The 14,891-nt window shown below is 41.3% G+C and overlaps 2 protein-coding genes across 4 annotated transcripts in view; both read right to left on the reverse strand.

Annotated features, from left to right (window-relative positions):
- Positions 1 to 1,622: 1,622 nt before the first annotated feature.
- On the reverse strand, positions 1,623 to 11,340 carry adora2b (adenosine A2b receptor; the record flags this gene model as incomplete). Its single annotated transcript, XM_083927655.1, has 2 exons — positions 1,623 to 2,777; positions 11,021 to 11,340. 2 exons carry the CDS (start codon positions 11,338 to 11,340, stop codon positions 2,045 to 2,047), a joined length of 1,053 nt encoding a protein of 350 aa, XP_083783781.1. The 3' UTR covers positions 1,623 to 2,044.
- Positions 11,341 to 12,837: 1,497 nt separating this feature from the next.
- The window catches only part of specc1 (sperm antigen with calponin homology and coiled-coil domains 1), a 77,194-nt gene continuing 75,140 nt past the window's right edge, over positions 12,838 to 14,891 (reverse strand). For all 3 annotated transcript variants that reach the window (XM_083927652.1, XM_083927653.1, XM_083927654.1), the window contains one exon: positions 12,838 to 13,904. In XM_083927652.1, the coding sequence (XP_083783778.1) occupies positions 13,815 to 13,904 (90 nt within the window). In that variant the 3' untranslated portion in view covers positions 12,838 to 13,814. The remainder of the gene's footprint in view (positions 13,905 to 14,891) is intronic.

The raw sequence follows: 14,891 nt of genomic DNA on the forward strand, positions 1-14,891 counted from the left end.
GTACACGGGACACAACGGCAAATGAGGGGTGACAGTGAAGCAGTGGAGGCAAGTGCTCAACTTAAGAACACTTGTTAAACACCAACACAACATGGTTCAACACCACAAATAAAGCACGCCAAACGGCAATAAATGGAAAATGTCAGTGCAAGGTGTTTTCATTTGTGTAGTGATGGCGCTCAGGTGACCAAATTCACCCTCTTCTTCTTCTTTCACATGAATAACGATACTCCATAAAACTCAGCTTTGCTCTGATTTAACTCACCAAGACCTTTTTTTGGGATTCATCAGCCCTCAACCCCGTCTTCATTTTTGATAAGCTCAATGGGAACATGCACAATAACGCTAAGCCCTGCAGAAAAGAGGCAAAGCATCAGGTGGAAAGACGTGCTGCAGCTGCGTTGCCTCACAGAACAAAGGAGACGCTGCATCCGAGCACCGTTGAGTGCAAAGAATATTATGATATATGTTATTTATATCATAATATGATATAAATGATAATATAATATATTTTTTGGGGGGTTTGTTTGTCAGCCGCCTATCTTTTCTAGAATGGAAGAGTAAGGGGTGTTGGCTCATTAGGAGTTTGATTAAACTGAGTCCTCAGTGCAGCATATTTGAGCGGTGTAACCCTTTAATCTGTATTGTTTTCTCAAATGAAGGGGCTCCACTCAGCAGCTTGTGAAGGACTGACTGCGCTAACAGGGCAGATGGGAGCCTCAGGATCTCAGCTGAGACTGTCTGAGGGAAGAGGGGTTGTCAGTTGGACTCATACTTAAATGTCTGGACTTGTATGTTGAAAAAAAGTCATTAAAAAACTAGTGTATAGTATGTTGAAAAAATAAAAAAGTCAGTATACAATGTCAAAAAAAGTTTAAAACAGTAATGTATAGTATTTTGAAAAAAATGAAAAAGTCATAGTTTAAGTATCCAGACAGTTTGACATAAGTGACATTCATATTCTATACACCCAACTGAATCGAAGCAGTGGTGCTTTATGTGATGTAAGCCACTAAATGCATCTGCACCAGAAGCTCCAATGCTAAGGAATTATGAATTGCATGGGTTTGAAATATCAAATTTGACATCAGCTTGTCCAGTTGTCTTGGCTCAAAACAAAGCAGCTGTGCAGATACCATATTTCTATAAAGGGTACAATCAGTTTCCCACTTCCTGAGCTTTTTTTCTTGTGAACAATGTTAACATGGAAATCATACAGAGCACCACCACAGGTGTGTTTTTTACTTACGTCTGAATGTGCGTGACTTCCTGTTCATGTTTGAATTTCCCCCTTTTCTTCTAATTCAGTTGTTGCCATTTTCCAATATGTGCGAGAGTCCCTGTTGTTTTCGATCCCTCTGTAGACAACTATGTCCCTCCGCCAGTATATACATGTTGTTGTGGAGGATTCACTTGAGCAGCAACAGGACAACATCAGCACTTATTTGAAGCAACAGCTCAAGAACATTTCTGCTAAACAACAGAAACTGTATTGATGTATTTTGAGCCTGTGATGTTTATGAGTATGAAATCATTTCAAAGGGCCACGAGCCAAAAATAACCACAGATGTAGACTTCTACCATTGTACCTTTCAAGGTCCACAAGTACAGATCCAGCCGCACAACGTCTTGTGATCTTTACATTCTCAAAGATAAGGTCTTGTAATAAATAAATTAACAAACACTGGCACTCAATGTTGACAATATAAAATAGCAGGGCAAAAAAAGAGTGTTTGAAACAGGGTGGATTCAGTATGATAAATAGCATTAATGAATGTAGTTTGGATCCTGTTCACAGTCCTACAAATCCAGTTAGCTTCAACATGTTTTTAAAAAAATCTGAAATCCTTCACAATGCAAAAGTTACGTAAGACTCGCCACTCAGCATTTCACTGCTTGACCCCTGATTCATAAATAAATGTCCACATTCAAAGCGCGTTTGACATCGGTTCATCTTCACATATACCCTTGTTCTGTAAACATTAGAAACCTCAGTGAATCAACAGAGTTGACACAGATAATACTCCCCCTCGCTCACGACTCTCTATAGCAGAGGGTCGATGGTCATGTGGATCTGGTCTCTGTTCCGTCTGCTGCCGTTGGAGCTGAGGTACAGCTCCTCCCTGCGGCACAGGAAGTGTTGGGCCAGGATCTTGCGGAAGGTGTTCCTGAAGTCCTGGATGCGGTAAGCGTAGATGATGGGGTTGACAGCGGAGTTGGCATGAGACAGAATGATGGCCACATACATGACAAGATCCGGCTTTTTCAGCTCCTTGTAAAACAGCGTGAGGCAGTTGAGGATGTGGACGGGCAGCCAGCAGACGGCGAACAGTCCCACGATAATGGAGAGGGATTTGGCGGCCCGGATCTCCTTCTGCAGCAGCCCGTGGTGATGGCTGTCCCCATTGCCCACACACTTGAGCTCGATCTGTCTCAGCTGCGTCCTGGCCACAGTGAAGATCTTCAGGTAGATGCACAGCATGATGAGCAGCGGCGGCAGCACGCACACAAAGAAATTAAAGTAGACCATGTAGTGCATGTCCACCACACTCTCAAAGAAGCACTTGAGCTGGCAGCTCTTTAATAAGTCTCCTCCGCCCCTCAGCCCCTCCATGAAGCCAGTGTTTGTAGTGTTGTCCGCCCCAGAACTGTTGTGGTTGCATCCCGAGGACTTCAAGTTCCAGCCAAAGAAGGGGATGAGACCAATGACAAAGGAGAGGATCCAGAGTATAGCAATGATCTCTCTGGCTTTTTTTCCCGTCATCAACTCCTTGTACCTGGAGAAAAACAACAGATGTTAGCGTCTTAATTGTTTTTAAGTTTTGGACACTTAAAATAGGCTCTAGAGATCAAGTTCAGCCCAGCTATAACAGATACATCAACAAACTTTACGGTACACGAGCAAAACTAAATGCTTTTTCTGTGATCTAATCATTTTATTTAGCCATGTACCTCTGATGGTGGTAACATACCTGCATCTTTAACACATCAAAATTCCAAGCTCAAAGCTAGCAGACCGGACTCTTTTACAACTTTGTGACTTTCAGAAGGGTTAAAGAAAGTTGTTTGACAGCCCTGAAAAGGATTTGAGCCAAAATTCACACCACAGATTTTGAAAAAAAGAAATATATGTATATATATATATATATATATATATATATATATATATATATATATATATATATACGGTATATATAATTGAAGAGAAGCGCCTATAGAGAATGTTGAACTTTGTTTTGGTTGCAGAAAGTGAGCTGGTGTTGGCTTTTGTTTGTGAAGTTTGTAGGAGCGGCCTGACTGACTCATCATATTTTCTTATGTAGCTCCTTCTGCACACCAGGATGCACATCGGCCTAATGATGGCTGAGAATCATGCAGACAATACACATGAATGATGAAGTGTGATGGGGAATTGCTGTAACTCGGGGCCTTCAAGTGTTGTAGGAAAATATTGTCTTCACAGTGCTGTTTTTCAAACCAAACAACACAAACACAAGAGCAAACACAAGCATTCAATCCCCCACCTACATCCACAACAACAAAGCGAGTTCAGACCCACTTTAGCCATCATGAAACAATGCAGTCTCATTCATTCTAGTAGAGCCAGTCCGGGGGCGCAGCAGGAGTGCCAACGCACGGCTCCGACAAAATAAAAAATGCAGAGCAAAAGTCTACAGCCAGGCTAGCAGCACAGGGAGGCTGCACTAGGCACAGAGGCGCTTTCAGCTAAATGCTAACATCTGCATGTTGTTTAAAAACTATAATGTTAACATTATCACCACCTTAGTTTGGTGTGTTAGAATACTAACATTTGCTAATTAGCACTCAACACAGGAATGTTAAATGAATAAACACAATTATTTTACCAACCCATCCAGTAAATGTTGAGACATTTCATTTTGGACTAAAGTGGACCAACTGACAGACATCAACATCTATAGAGCCACGCCGCTAGCATTGCTAAAAACATACACAACACAATAACGTCAATAAAACACATCCAAACAAGGCCAGCAGAGATCAACTTCAAAGTGCTGGCACATATTTTTTTATTAGAAAAAGCTACCAAATGAATTTTATCAACGCTGTCACACGTGAACATGGATGCACCTCACGGACACACAGCAGTTTGTGTTCAGTGTTTGTTTCCTTAGATGAGTTCAGCAGGACTTTTATCAGCCCAGTCTCACCCGGGGAGGGTGTACTCTGGAGCCAGTGCACCCACATGTGTTCTGTGCAGATACTGTGAGCAGGCCACACCCATTGAGCATGACGACTTAAAAATGACAGAAATAAATCCTATTCTGTCTTCACTTTCACTTTTATTGTAATTTGATGCCCAATCTGTTCCACTAGTTTTCAATTCAATTCAATATTATTTACAGTGCCAAATCATAACAAAAGTTATCTCAGGACACTTTACAGAGTAGGTATAGACCACACTCCCCTTGTTTTTCAATATTGACAAAGGTATGATTGTTGCGTGTTAGAGTAGTTTCACACTGATTCAGCACGTTTCCCATAAAGCTACCGCCTCCCTAGGATGTGATATGAAAATATAGAGGGCAGGTGCACAGAGGCTGCGTAGGGAGAGTCAGGGCTGACTCACATGAGTGTCGACCTGACGGTCCTCATCATATGAACAGCGCTTGAAGCAAGATGAGCTGTTTCCTTAAAGTGATTCAGACGAGCGACCATGGTCGTGACTCACACGCACACACACACGCACACACACACACACACACACACACACACACACACACACACACACACACACACACACACACACACACACACACACACACACACACACACACACACACACACACACACACACACACACACACACACACACACACACACACACACACACACACACACACACACACACACACACAATCTGATCTCTGCAGCTGCACAGTACACGATCAAACCATTTTTTCAGTTGTAATAATGATCCGTCATAAATCATCATTAAACCATGAGTTAATGATGAAACAATAATTTGTAAATTGTTGATAAATAAGCTCCTTTATATGAATCTCACTTGAGCCATTAGACTAGTTATAGTTAAATCATAAATCAATTGGTAATGATAAACAAATATGTCATTAAAAACTTACAAATCATTTAATTGTTAACATTGTTTACTCGTTCACACACAATTTTTTACACAATATTCACATCCCCATATGTTCATTCAAAGAGTTATTGTTTGCTGTTATCATTTCTTGCGTCCACAGTGGCTGTGAAAAGATCTCTTCATGATGCAATTACAATATAAGTCCACAGCCCTCGTTCTGTCAAAATGAACTGAAGCTGATGCAAATATTGGAGAATATTGTCGTACGACAGACTCCAAATAACAGAACTTATCCTTCCACACATGCAACAAATGGAGAGCACACTGTGGTTCTTTATGAACAATTTTTCATAAAGTTTTATAATAGGGTTGCAAAATTCTGGGAATTTTCAAAGTTGGAAACTTTTGACAGGAATTGACAGAAATTTAATGGAAATAAACGAGAATAAACCTGGAATCGACAAAACTGAAGGTTGAAATACAGTGTGGGAAAATATATTTTTCCATAATCTTAGCCACCAGATTTCATGCAAGTACACTTGGGAATATCTTTGCCTTCCTCCATCACATGCACAGATGATTTATGTTGAATGTTTAATGTATTTTTGAATGGTCGGGGTCTGGGGTATGAGTAATATTTTACTCAACATTCATGTTTTTGTTGTTCAATAAAAGAATAATAAATAAATTAATAATTAAAATTAAAACTAAAAATAGTTCAACTAAGTTCTACTTACAAATAAATCTGTTGAAATGTAATGTTTTTAATTGTATTGTTTTGCAAGGATGTCTGCCTATGATGACTAAACAAAATGTTTATATTTATGTTTGGATATGAATCAGTTCGTTTAAATGACCGACCATTTCCAGTTAATTCCCATAATGTCCCATGGAAAGTTTCTGGAGTTTTCCGTAAATTTGCCGCCCCTTTGCAACCCTTAATATGATTACCTATAAAACATGGCTGACGCATGAAAAGTACTTGCAATTACCACAACACCTCAGTACTCCTCAGTCTGACCAGCTCTGCGTCACCTCGTCTGTTTCACTTCACTGTACTTTATCACATCCTTTCACAAAAGGTCTGGTAGGTGACTGGTTACAGTTTATGCCACGTAACCACACCATCAACGGTGTCGTACCTCCCTTGTTTCCTGTGTGCCCCTTCACTATCAACAGGCAAATAAAAAGTAACAGAAAGCCAGATTGTGCAGACGCTAACGAAGACCATCTAGGAGCCATAAGTAACCACTGAGTAACAGCATTTAAATAAACAAGTTAACCTCAAGTACTCCGTTTATAAATACTTATTAATGCACACTTTCAAATTCTACACTTGACCATGTCAAGTGTTCTTTTATGTTGACAAATGATTTGTATGCATAAATATGAAAATCGCATTTATTGAGCCAGTGTATGTGTTTTTCTAGGTATATAATCCTCACCACAAACAGTGCAGGTAGTGCTGTGTTGAGTAAGGGAGGAAGAAGACAGCGTTAATCGTAATGAAGGAAAAGTCCCCCAGTGTCACAGTATCACTCTTTTTGATCGGTTTGTACCTCTGTTGGTTGTTGGTTTGAGCGTCTTTGTGGGATAATATCTATAGAAATAATATGGTAATATAAAACCACCAAATAAAAAGCTACAAGAGATGAGAATGAAGTCGGGCTATGAGGAAGTGGGTTCAACTGACAACTGATTTTGATAGCACCGCAGGCAGGAAGTGTGTGTCATCTGAGTCTGCTTTCAGATGCCAAGCATTTGTTAGTAAAATCAAAGTCATATTACTGGAAGGGCACTTCTTAATCATTAGCCTGGTCTACCTCTGAGGGGACCCTTCAGAGCCCTTTGTTATAATAACTACAGTAAATTATTCATCAGTGGTGTGCCAGCTCCGCCTCTGTCCTGAACCCTCATGCTGGGAGGTGAGTGTGTGCCCAGGGGGGGCCATGAATAATACAGCACTCTGCCCACGGAGGGAGGAGAGGAAGCTTTAGAGCTCACGGTGACCACACACTTCCACACCTTCTCTCAGTTCCTCTCCATCTGTCAATCACAAGTCCAGCAGGCCGCAGAGTGTCCATTTCCCACAGGGTCCATGTCCCGCACATAGCCCCCCACCCTCTGTTTGTGTTCGGAGCCAGGGAACAGGCGGGCGGCTGAATGGATTAGTTCTGGCATGACGACAGCACGCTGGCATCTATCTTTGTTTTGCTTTCTTCCCCCTGCTCCATTCTCCATACATCCCCTTCTCTTCTCTCTGTCACTGTGTTTCCGCCCCGGGGCCACGGGCCTCTGCCAGGCCACACGCACACTCTGAGCGCTCACTACATCCGCTTAAATGTCCGGCAGTGTCCACAGCCCTGCTGCACACACATTCTAACAGGTGGCCGTTCACACTGACTACACAGTCTGTCTGTCAGCCTGTGTGTGCTAACACACATGCATTATGAAGTGTATATGTAAGTGTCTCTCTAAAAAAACAAGTTGTGTAACATGTTGAAGGCACACTAATATGATCCTGTAAACACAGATCTGAATTTGTAAAGCGTTCACGGTCCAATTAAGATGTGATCATGCAAGAATTGTTTTGACAGAAGAGGGAAAGGTAAATATAGATGAGATTTCTACATATTCAGGGTAAAGGGGACTTTCTTTGCTCAAGTGTAACAGCGTGTTAACAGCTTCACCTCTCGTTTGAGTCTTATTTGGTCCAGGTGACTCATTACTAAAGTGACGTCTCAAAATCTATTCGTAAAGTATGAAATATTCAGCCCCTGTAGGCTTCATAGATAATTTCTTCCTCTCAAAAAATGCATGTTGTGGTCATCTCGGTTCCACTGCAATAATACAAACAAATACAACCTCCTGGCAGTAATCATCATGGATATTACCTCCGACACGTTCCAGTTCAACAGCTCTCAGTGTAAAACATCCAAACACATGTTCTCAGACGGCTCTAACAGACATGTAGACAGGAAACAAATGAAGAGATAACCTTGAGTGAATGTGTGGAGAAACATAAAACAACTAACTACGTGAAACCGTAAGCTCATAAGCTCATGACACTTTCTATGAAGACCACCACTGTAGTGCAGTATCAGGCCATTCATAGTGAATTATAATGCATTTATAATGAGCTAATAACCACATAATGCAGATCATCAACATCCTTACACTTGAACTTAAACAGATTTACTGTTTAAGTTCAAGTATCTTATGAATGCTCTTGACAGTTCTAAACTAGAGGTTGACTGACGGGGCTTATAATACATTATGACTACCTATATTCACCTATATTCACCTCAACAATCAGCTGTAGTAACAGAACAGCTTCAGTTCCCCCTGCTAAAAGGCACTGTTCGCAACATTCAGAGCATTAATATAGCAGAAAACAACTATCTTCTATGTAAAGATATAGTGGAGTAACAGCGTTCTGAGCCGAGAATGAAGTCACTCTCCCTCTGTGTGTGTTGTAATCTGAGTTTCTCTGTTTTTATTGTGATAGGCGTCTGGCAGGGCGTACATATTAGTAGAGCTCCTTTAAACTTAAACTCGGCTGTTTGACAGTGTATATAAATAATTAGAAATATAGTCAACACTGATATTATTCTTTCTTAGCAGTAAATTGCTTACTCCTGATTGTTTCAGCTAACTGGGGGCGTGCCGTAGTGATATACTGACTGTGGATAAGTAATTTATACGGCCACACTTCAAAACATCCAAACTATCCCTTTAAGAGACGCTGGTGAGTGGATTTAGTTACTTTTGGATAAAGCTAGGCTATCTTCTCAGTCTTGTTGCTAAGCTAACTGCCTCTTGGTTGTAGCTTCATATTCAGTGTAGAGACATCGTCAGTCTTCTCTATCTCAGCAGATGGGGTTGAGATAAATGTCTGTGGAAATCTTGACATTTTATAACCATGACTCTGCCTCCACAAATTTATAACCAATAATAACCTTCTTCATCAGACATGTTTTAACATCACACTGGACTTGATTCACTAGTCCCCACAGCTGATCATTTCAATGGTATTGTTTGCTTCACTAAAACTGAGGATGACGCATCTCTCACTGTGTGTCTGCATCTTGAAGCGTATTTCCACCTGGGCTCTGCGCTCTTAACTTCCTGTCATTTATAATGCCGATACATATGGATCAGATGTGAAGTCCAGCCATCAACGGAGCCTTTCCTGGTTCTTTAACTGTAATACCACCTTAACTTGGCAACATTTTCCATTATTTGTGAGACACTAAAGCAGGATTTACACTGTCCATGCCCACTACACCCCTGCATGTGCTTGAACAAAGACAGGAAGACTCTAAAACTGTCTGTTAAATTAACGTGCCCACTGTTCCTGACCACACTGAGGCCGTGCTGTGGGTGCGGACGTTCCTTTAAGGTCTCTGATACGCTAAAAGTTATTTAAAAGCCCCAACAAGACAGAGGGACAAAATAACGAGAGGGTCTTCCCCTGAGAATGGCAAACAGGGGAGACGGGGGCTTGAAACGGGCATTGAGTTGGTGTGTAGCTCTGTCATCTCATGGGGTATAAAACATCTGGCTTTGGCCTTTCACTTCCACTAAAGCCATCTGTGAAAACACTTTCATCTGAGAGCCCCAAAGGCCTTCAGACTGGACAAAGTCACACACACACACGCCAGGCATTGCTGTGGATATGTAATTTGAGCTGAACATACACACTGTTCTTATTATCACGTGTGTTGTGAGGCTGGGCTTTCAGAGGAAACTATAAAATATAACGTAAGAATGTTTTACAGAGAATATTTTGAGCGTGTCGCTGGATTAGAGACAGTTAAAGGTTTAGTTTTCTGTGTGGGGAGGTAGACTGAGGTATGGTTTCTTTCCGTGGGTCAAAAATAGAAGCACAAATTAGTACTTTTTACAAGCCACTTGGTTGGTGGAAGACAACTTTTATCCCAGACAAGTGTCAAACCGTCCTTTCTTGCCAGCGTTTGAGCCAAATGGAAATGACAGCACATCACATGCCCATGGCACGGACAGCCCTCCAGAACCACATCCAGAGCCCATAATCACTGCAGTGAGTGTTGCCTCGAAGAAAAGAAATAACTGACAACTCTCCGACGTGATGACATGCTAAAAACAACACCCCCTAGAGACAGGCAATTCCCATCTGATAATAAAGTGTGTATTCCTCAATTCACAGAAATACCAAGCAGCACTTTGCTGTCTCTGCCTGTCTGTCCCCTCAGGCGGACTGTGGACACGCTCGGTGGCCTTTGCCATCAGGATCAATGGAAGTGACACAGCGTGGCCAGGTATTGATCCGGCTTCATCAAACAGCTGCATGGCAAATCTTTGCATCTTTCTCTACGAGCTGCAGGAGGCTTCAGATGAAACAAAAACATCTTGATTTCTATCTGGCAGTCACCGCCGTACTATGTGTAAAGGTGGCGTTCCCTAAAGATGATTGAATCAAGGTTCTAAAACAGTCACTTCAAAGTGTTTGCTAAGTCTGCTCTCTAACACCAGATTCAAATAATGTGTAGAGGCATTATCTGATTATCTGTCCAAGTTTAGATATTAACTGTGCTATGTTTACACAACTCATTGAGCTCCACAGGAAGCTGATCATGAGATAACAGCGCTGATACTGATCTGCATGAATTCAATTATTTTCCATAGGGAACACGGAAATATTTAGGAGCTCTTTATGAAGACATGGGAGGAACTCAATGTTTGTCTACCCATTTGACCCACTGTGTATTACCAAGTGATTAAACAGGCGGGACACTTAATGAAGTCACTTTAATTGATTAGAAGAAAGCAAAATGAATGTTAAAGAGTGACTCTTTTAGTTTGAGGTTTCATTATCTTCACCATATCCTTGCCAGAAGAGAAAACAAATAACTTTCATCAGCTAAAGAAATATGAATTCAGTGATGAAACACTCACCTCAGAGGGATGTTGATGGCCACATATCTATCAATTGCAATAGCTAGAAGGCTGAAAATAGAGCTCTGTGTCAGTATCAAGAGAAAACAGGCCAGGAAGAGGCATCCGTAGAAGTCCAGATCAATGCCGAGGCTGATGGTTATGGCGAACGGGATGGCGAGGCAACCGACCAAAATATCAGCCACAGCCAGAGACACCAGAAAATAGTTGGTGGCGTTCTTCAAAGTGGTGTTGATCGCGACAGCCCAGCAAACCAGAACGTTGCCGGATATGGAGAGAACAGCAATTACTACTTCAATCACGATGTAGAAATGATTCATCTCCGCAAAGTGTGTTAAAGGACTAAAACCTGCAGGCTGAACATAACAGGAGACGGTCACCCTACAACACTGCTTCTAGTCCCAGAGGAGTAACGAAGTCTTTCTGCTGTAATCCAGGAATATTCCACAAGTGTGAGCTGCGGAACCAGCCATCTGTTGGAAAGAAAGGAATTTACTTCATATTCATATTCAGAAAAAAGCAGGAACATTTGCTGTTTTTTGCATCACAAAGTTGACAAAAGCTGCAGTAGCTGCGTAATAATGCATTCATCCTTCCTGCCGGCTGCAGAAGTGTGCACATAAAACAGACAGAAAGTCACTGGACAATGTTTTCGCTCACCTTAATGAACCTGTACATCGTCTCTGGATGTTTTCACATCAACAGTGACCGATCAGTGGAGCGCTTAAGCGGCATCAATAGATCTGTAGCGCAGGGAGTGTGTCACACAACTTCCCCCGACAGCGGTTTTGAAGTGAAGAGGGAAACGTAAGATAAAAAAGAGGAGAACAAAATCTATTTCAAAGAGAAGCCACGCCCCAAACACACACACACATACACGGTTACAAGTAGTGAGATATGGGTGGAATCCCAAGTGAGCGTCACCGGCCCGCCGTGCGTAATTACGCGCCAATTAAACCGCATCCATCGACGCCTCCATGTGCTTTCCGTGTAATGTAAATGCGGTGTTGTTTGTATAGCACACACACACGCACGCGTGCCCGCACTGCTTACAGACACGCTGCATCTGGTTTCAATCAGGCCGAAATCGCGGAGTTTTTGTCCCCACGCCAGGGACTCAGTGGAGGCAAAAGCAACCAAAAGAACTTGATTTACTCACGTTTCGCAGCGTTGGTTGAACATGGTTTACCTTCCGCTTCTGGCTGACGCAAACGCTTGAAGTTAGAGTAGAAAGTAATAATCATAGTGTGTAATCAGTTTTAAAGAGGGGAAAAGCACAGAATATTTCTGAAACTAATGTAGCCTTCTATTTGGACTGATCTTGGTTTTTAATTGTCTTCAGACCCACTTCATCTGGAGCTACCTGCTTCTGTAGTAGAAAAGGTGTCAAGTGTCAAGCAGGGAACCCTTTTCTACTCAGTGTTCCCACATACCCAAATGTTTCACAACCCTGTCACAGGGCTTTAATGGGCAGTGGAAAAGCAGTTTAAACTCCACTAGAGCAGCACAGGAAGAGTGCTTCAAAATTGTGTCAAAACATAACCTGAAGAAGAATAAAAAAGTGAACAATTGAATATAAAACTTGACAATTCTTTATTGAGCAATATCCATCCAACAGGCTCCAAATCTGACATCCGTAAATAGAAAACTGCACACACTTCTGTCCACATTCTCACCTCTCGATACAAGTCTTGTAAATAAATAAATAACACTTTTATCTTCGAGACATTAGGGCATCTGCTAATGGAGGCTTGTCTAAATCATACCGCAGAGAGTGTTATGCCTCAACTCTTCCATGTAAAAGTCACCCTCTCCTTCATGCAGTACCATAGTTGCTGAGAGAATCTTGGTGGAAAGTGTGAAGACACAAAGCAGGCGCTCACGGCACGATGGTTGATTGAATCCTTAATGCTGTAAACAATGCAAACAGAGAGATCAATCTGTTCTCATAAAAATATCTCTTAAAAACTATCCAGCAACTCTTATAGTGTTAAATCATTTTTAGTGTTGCACAGACGGCAGCTTTGTCTACTTCCTATTCTTAAGGACGCACACGATTAAAAGTGGAAAGTATAAAGGCTTCCGTTCAACTCCAACCTGTCAGTTAATACTAAAATACTCAACTCTTGCTCGTTCACAATAAGCACTCAGTATGATTCTTTGATTTCTTTGAAGCATAAAAAATTGACCAGAAGTTTCCCGCGGGTTATCTCGTGGCTGCATGTTGTTCAGTGATGTCACGTTGCACACTCAGACAGAAGGTTACACTTTCACCATGCATAGATAGCCTTGGCAGAAGATTTGGCACAAAACGACCAGAACCAGAGCATTTGATTCACAAACAACACTGATAACTAGCAAATAATGGAAAAATATATTTTCTACTGAAAGCCAGTGTGTATGACAATAGTTCTTATGTGTTTTTGTCAGTATAGAGTTTTGTCAGTTTTGTCAGTAAACAGTTTTTAATGCTCTCTCAGTTGTGTCGTTACCTGCTACAAGGCTTGAAAAGTAATTCGCACAAACAGACAATCTGTTTGTCTGCTTTCGTTTGTCAGTGAATCAGATGCTCGGTTAATTTTAAACCTGTAAAAATGAACAATGTGTTTCCTGACTGCAGTCTTTGTTAATTAGGCCTCGGTGCTCACTGTAGCACCCCACTAAAAAAATGAGGAAAACAACAAAAACAGGTGGCAGCATTGGGTCTGTCTAAACGGTGAATGTGGTTCTGACGGATGGTGAAAGAAAAGTGCTGCAGTGCCTTCAATTAATCAGCTCCTCTTTCCCCCGTCGGTCAGGTCTCAAAGTACTTGTAGATCTGGGAGAGGTACTGCATGACGCTCTGCCAGTCCGGCCTGTCCGTCTTCATCAGCTCCTCGATGTCCTGTGTCGGACAGAAAGAGGAGTAAAAGAAAAATTAGGTGTAGGAGTTGTGGTATTTTGGTCTTTACAAGTGGAGTGGAGTAATCATGTCATCGTTTGCATTCTTCATTTTTGATTGAACCGGAACCAAGATCAGATGAGGCGTTGTTTGTTTTTCATTCAAGCACTTAAAGGTTTCTTATTTACATGCTTTTTGTGGACTTTGATCCCCCTTATTGACTAACTGATACATCTAAAGTACTGTGAGTGAGGGTGAACATTGACAGTGAAACCTGGGAACAGACTGTTGAAGCTGGTGTTTGTCACAGTCGGCTGTTCAGAATATATGACTCTATTATTGAGTATGTCCCAATGGGAAATCCCACAAAGAAACATCCTTTTAGTGTCCTTAAACCTTACCAATGAGAAAGGGGCGTGTCAGTTTGCTAAAGGGGATGAACTCGCTGATGAAGCTATTTAGTTTTGACACAGGAGTTAACTGTTTTGAGTGAGTGAGAGGCCGCAGGACAAATGCGCGTGCTGCTCAGTACACAGTGGTGGAAGAAGTACTCTGATCTTGTACTTGAGAAAAAGTAGCAATACCACAGTGTACAAATAACAGAAGTCAAATTATGCACTCAAATATTTACTGAAGAAAAAGTAAAAGTATTCTTAATGTCCCTAAGGTAAAAGTACTCATTATGCAGCAATGACCCATTTCAGAATTTTGAACAGTATATTGTGTTATAATTATTAATGCATTAATGCAAAGTGAGCTATTTTATAAACTGTATCTGCTGGGAAACTTGTGAATTTCTCCTGGGTATCAATACAATCTTATTTTATCTTAAAAGTACAATACTTAGCTCTGACGTATAGTGGAGTACAAAGTATCAGAAAATTGAAAAACTCAGGTAAAGTACAAGTCCTTGAGTATTTAGTTACTTTCCACCACTGTCAGAATACAATTGTGTGTTTCAAAAAATTTGAGGAAAACTGTAATCTACAG

Source organism: Echiichthys vipera, assembly GCF_963691815.1.
Source record: "Echiichthys vipera genome assembly, chromosome: 14".
In the NCBI taxonomy this organism is placed as follows: Eukaryota; Metazoa; Chordata; class Actinopteri; order Perciformes; family Trachinidae; genus Echiichthys; species Echiichthys vipera.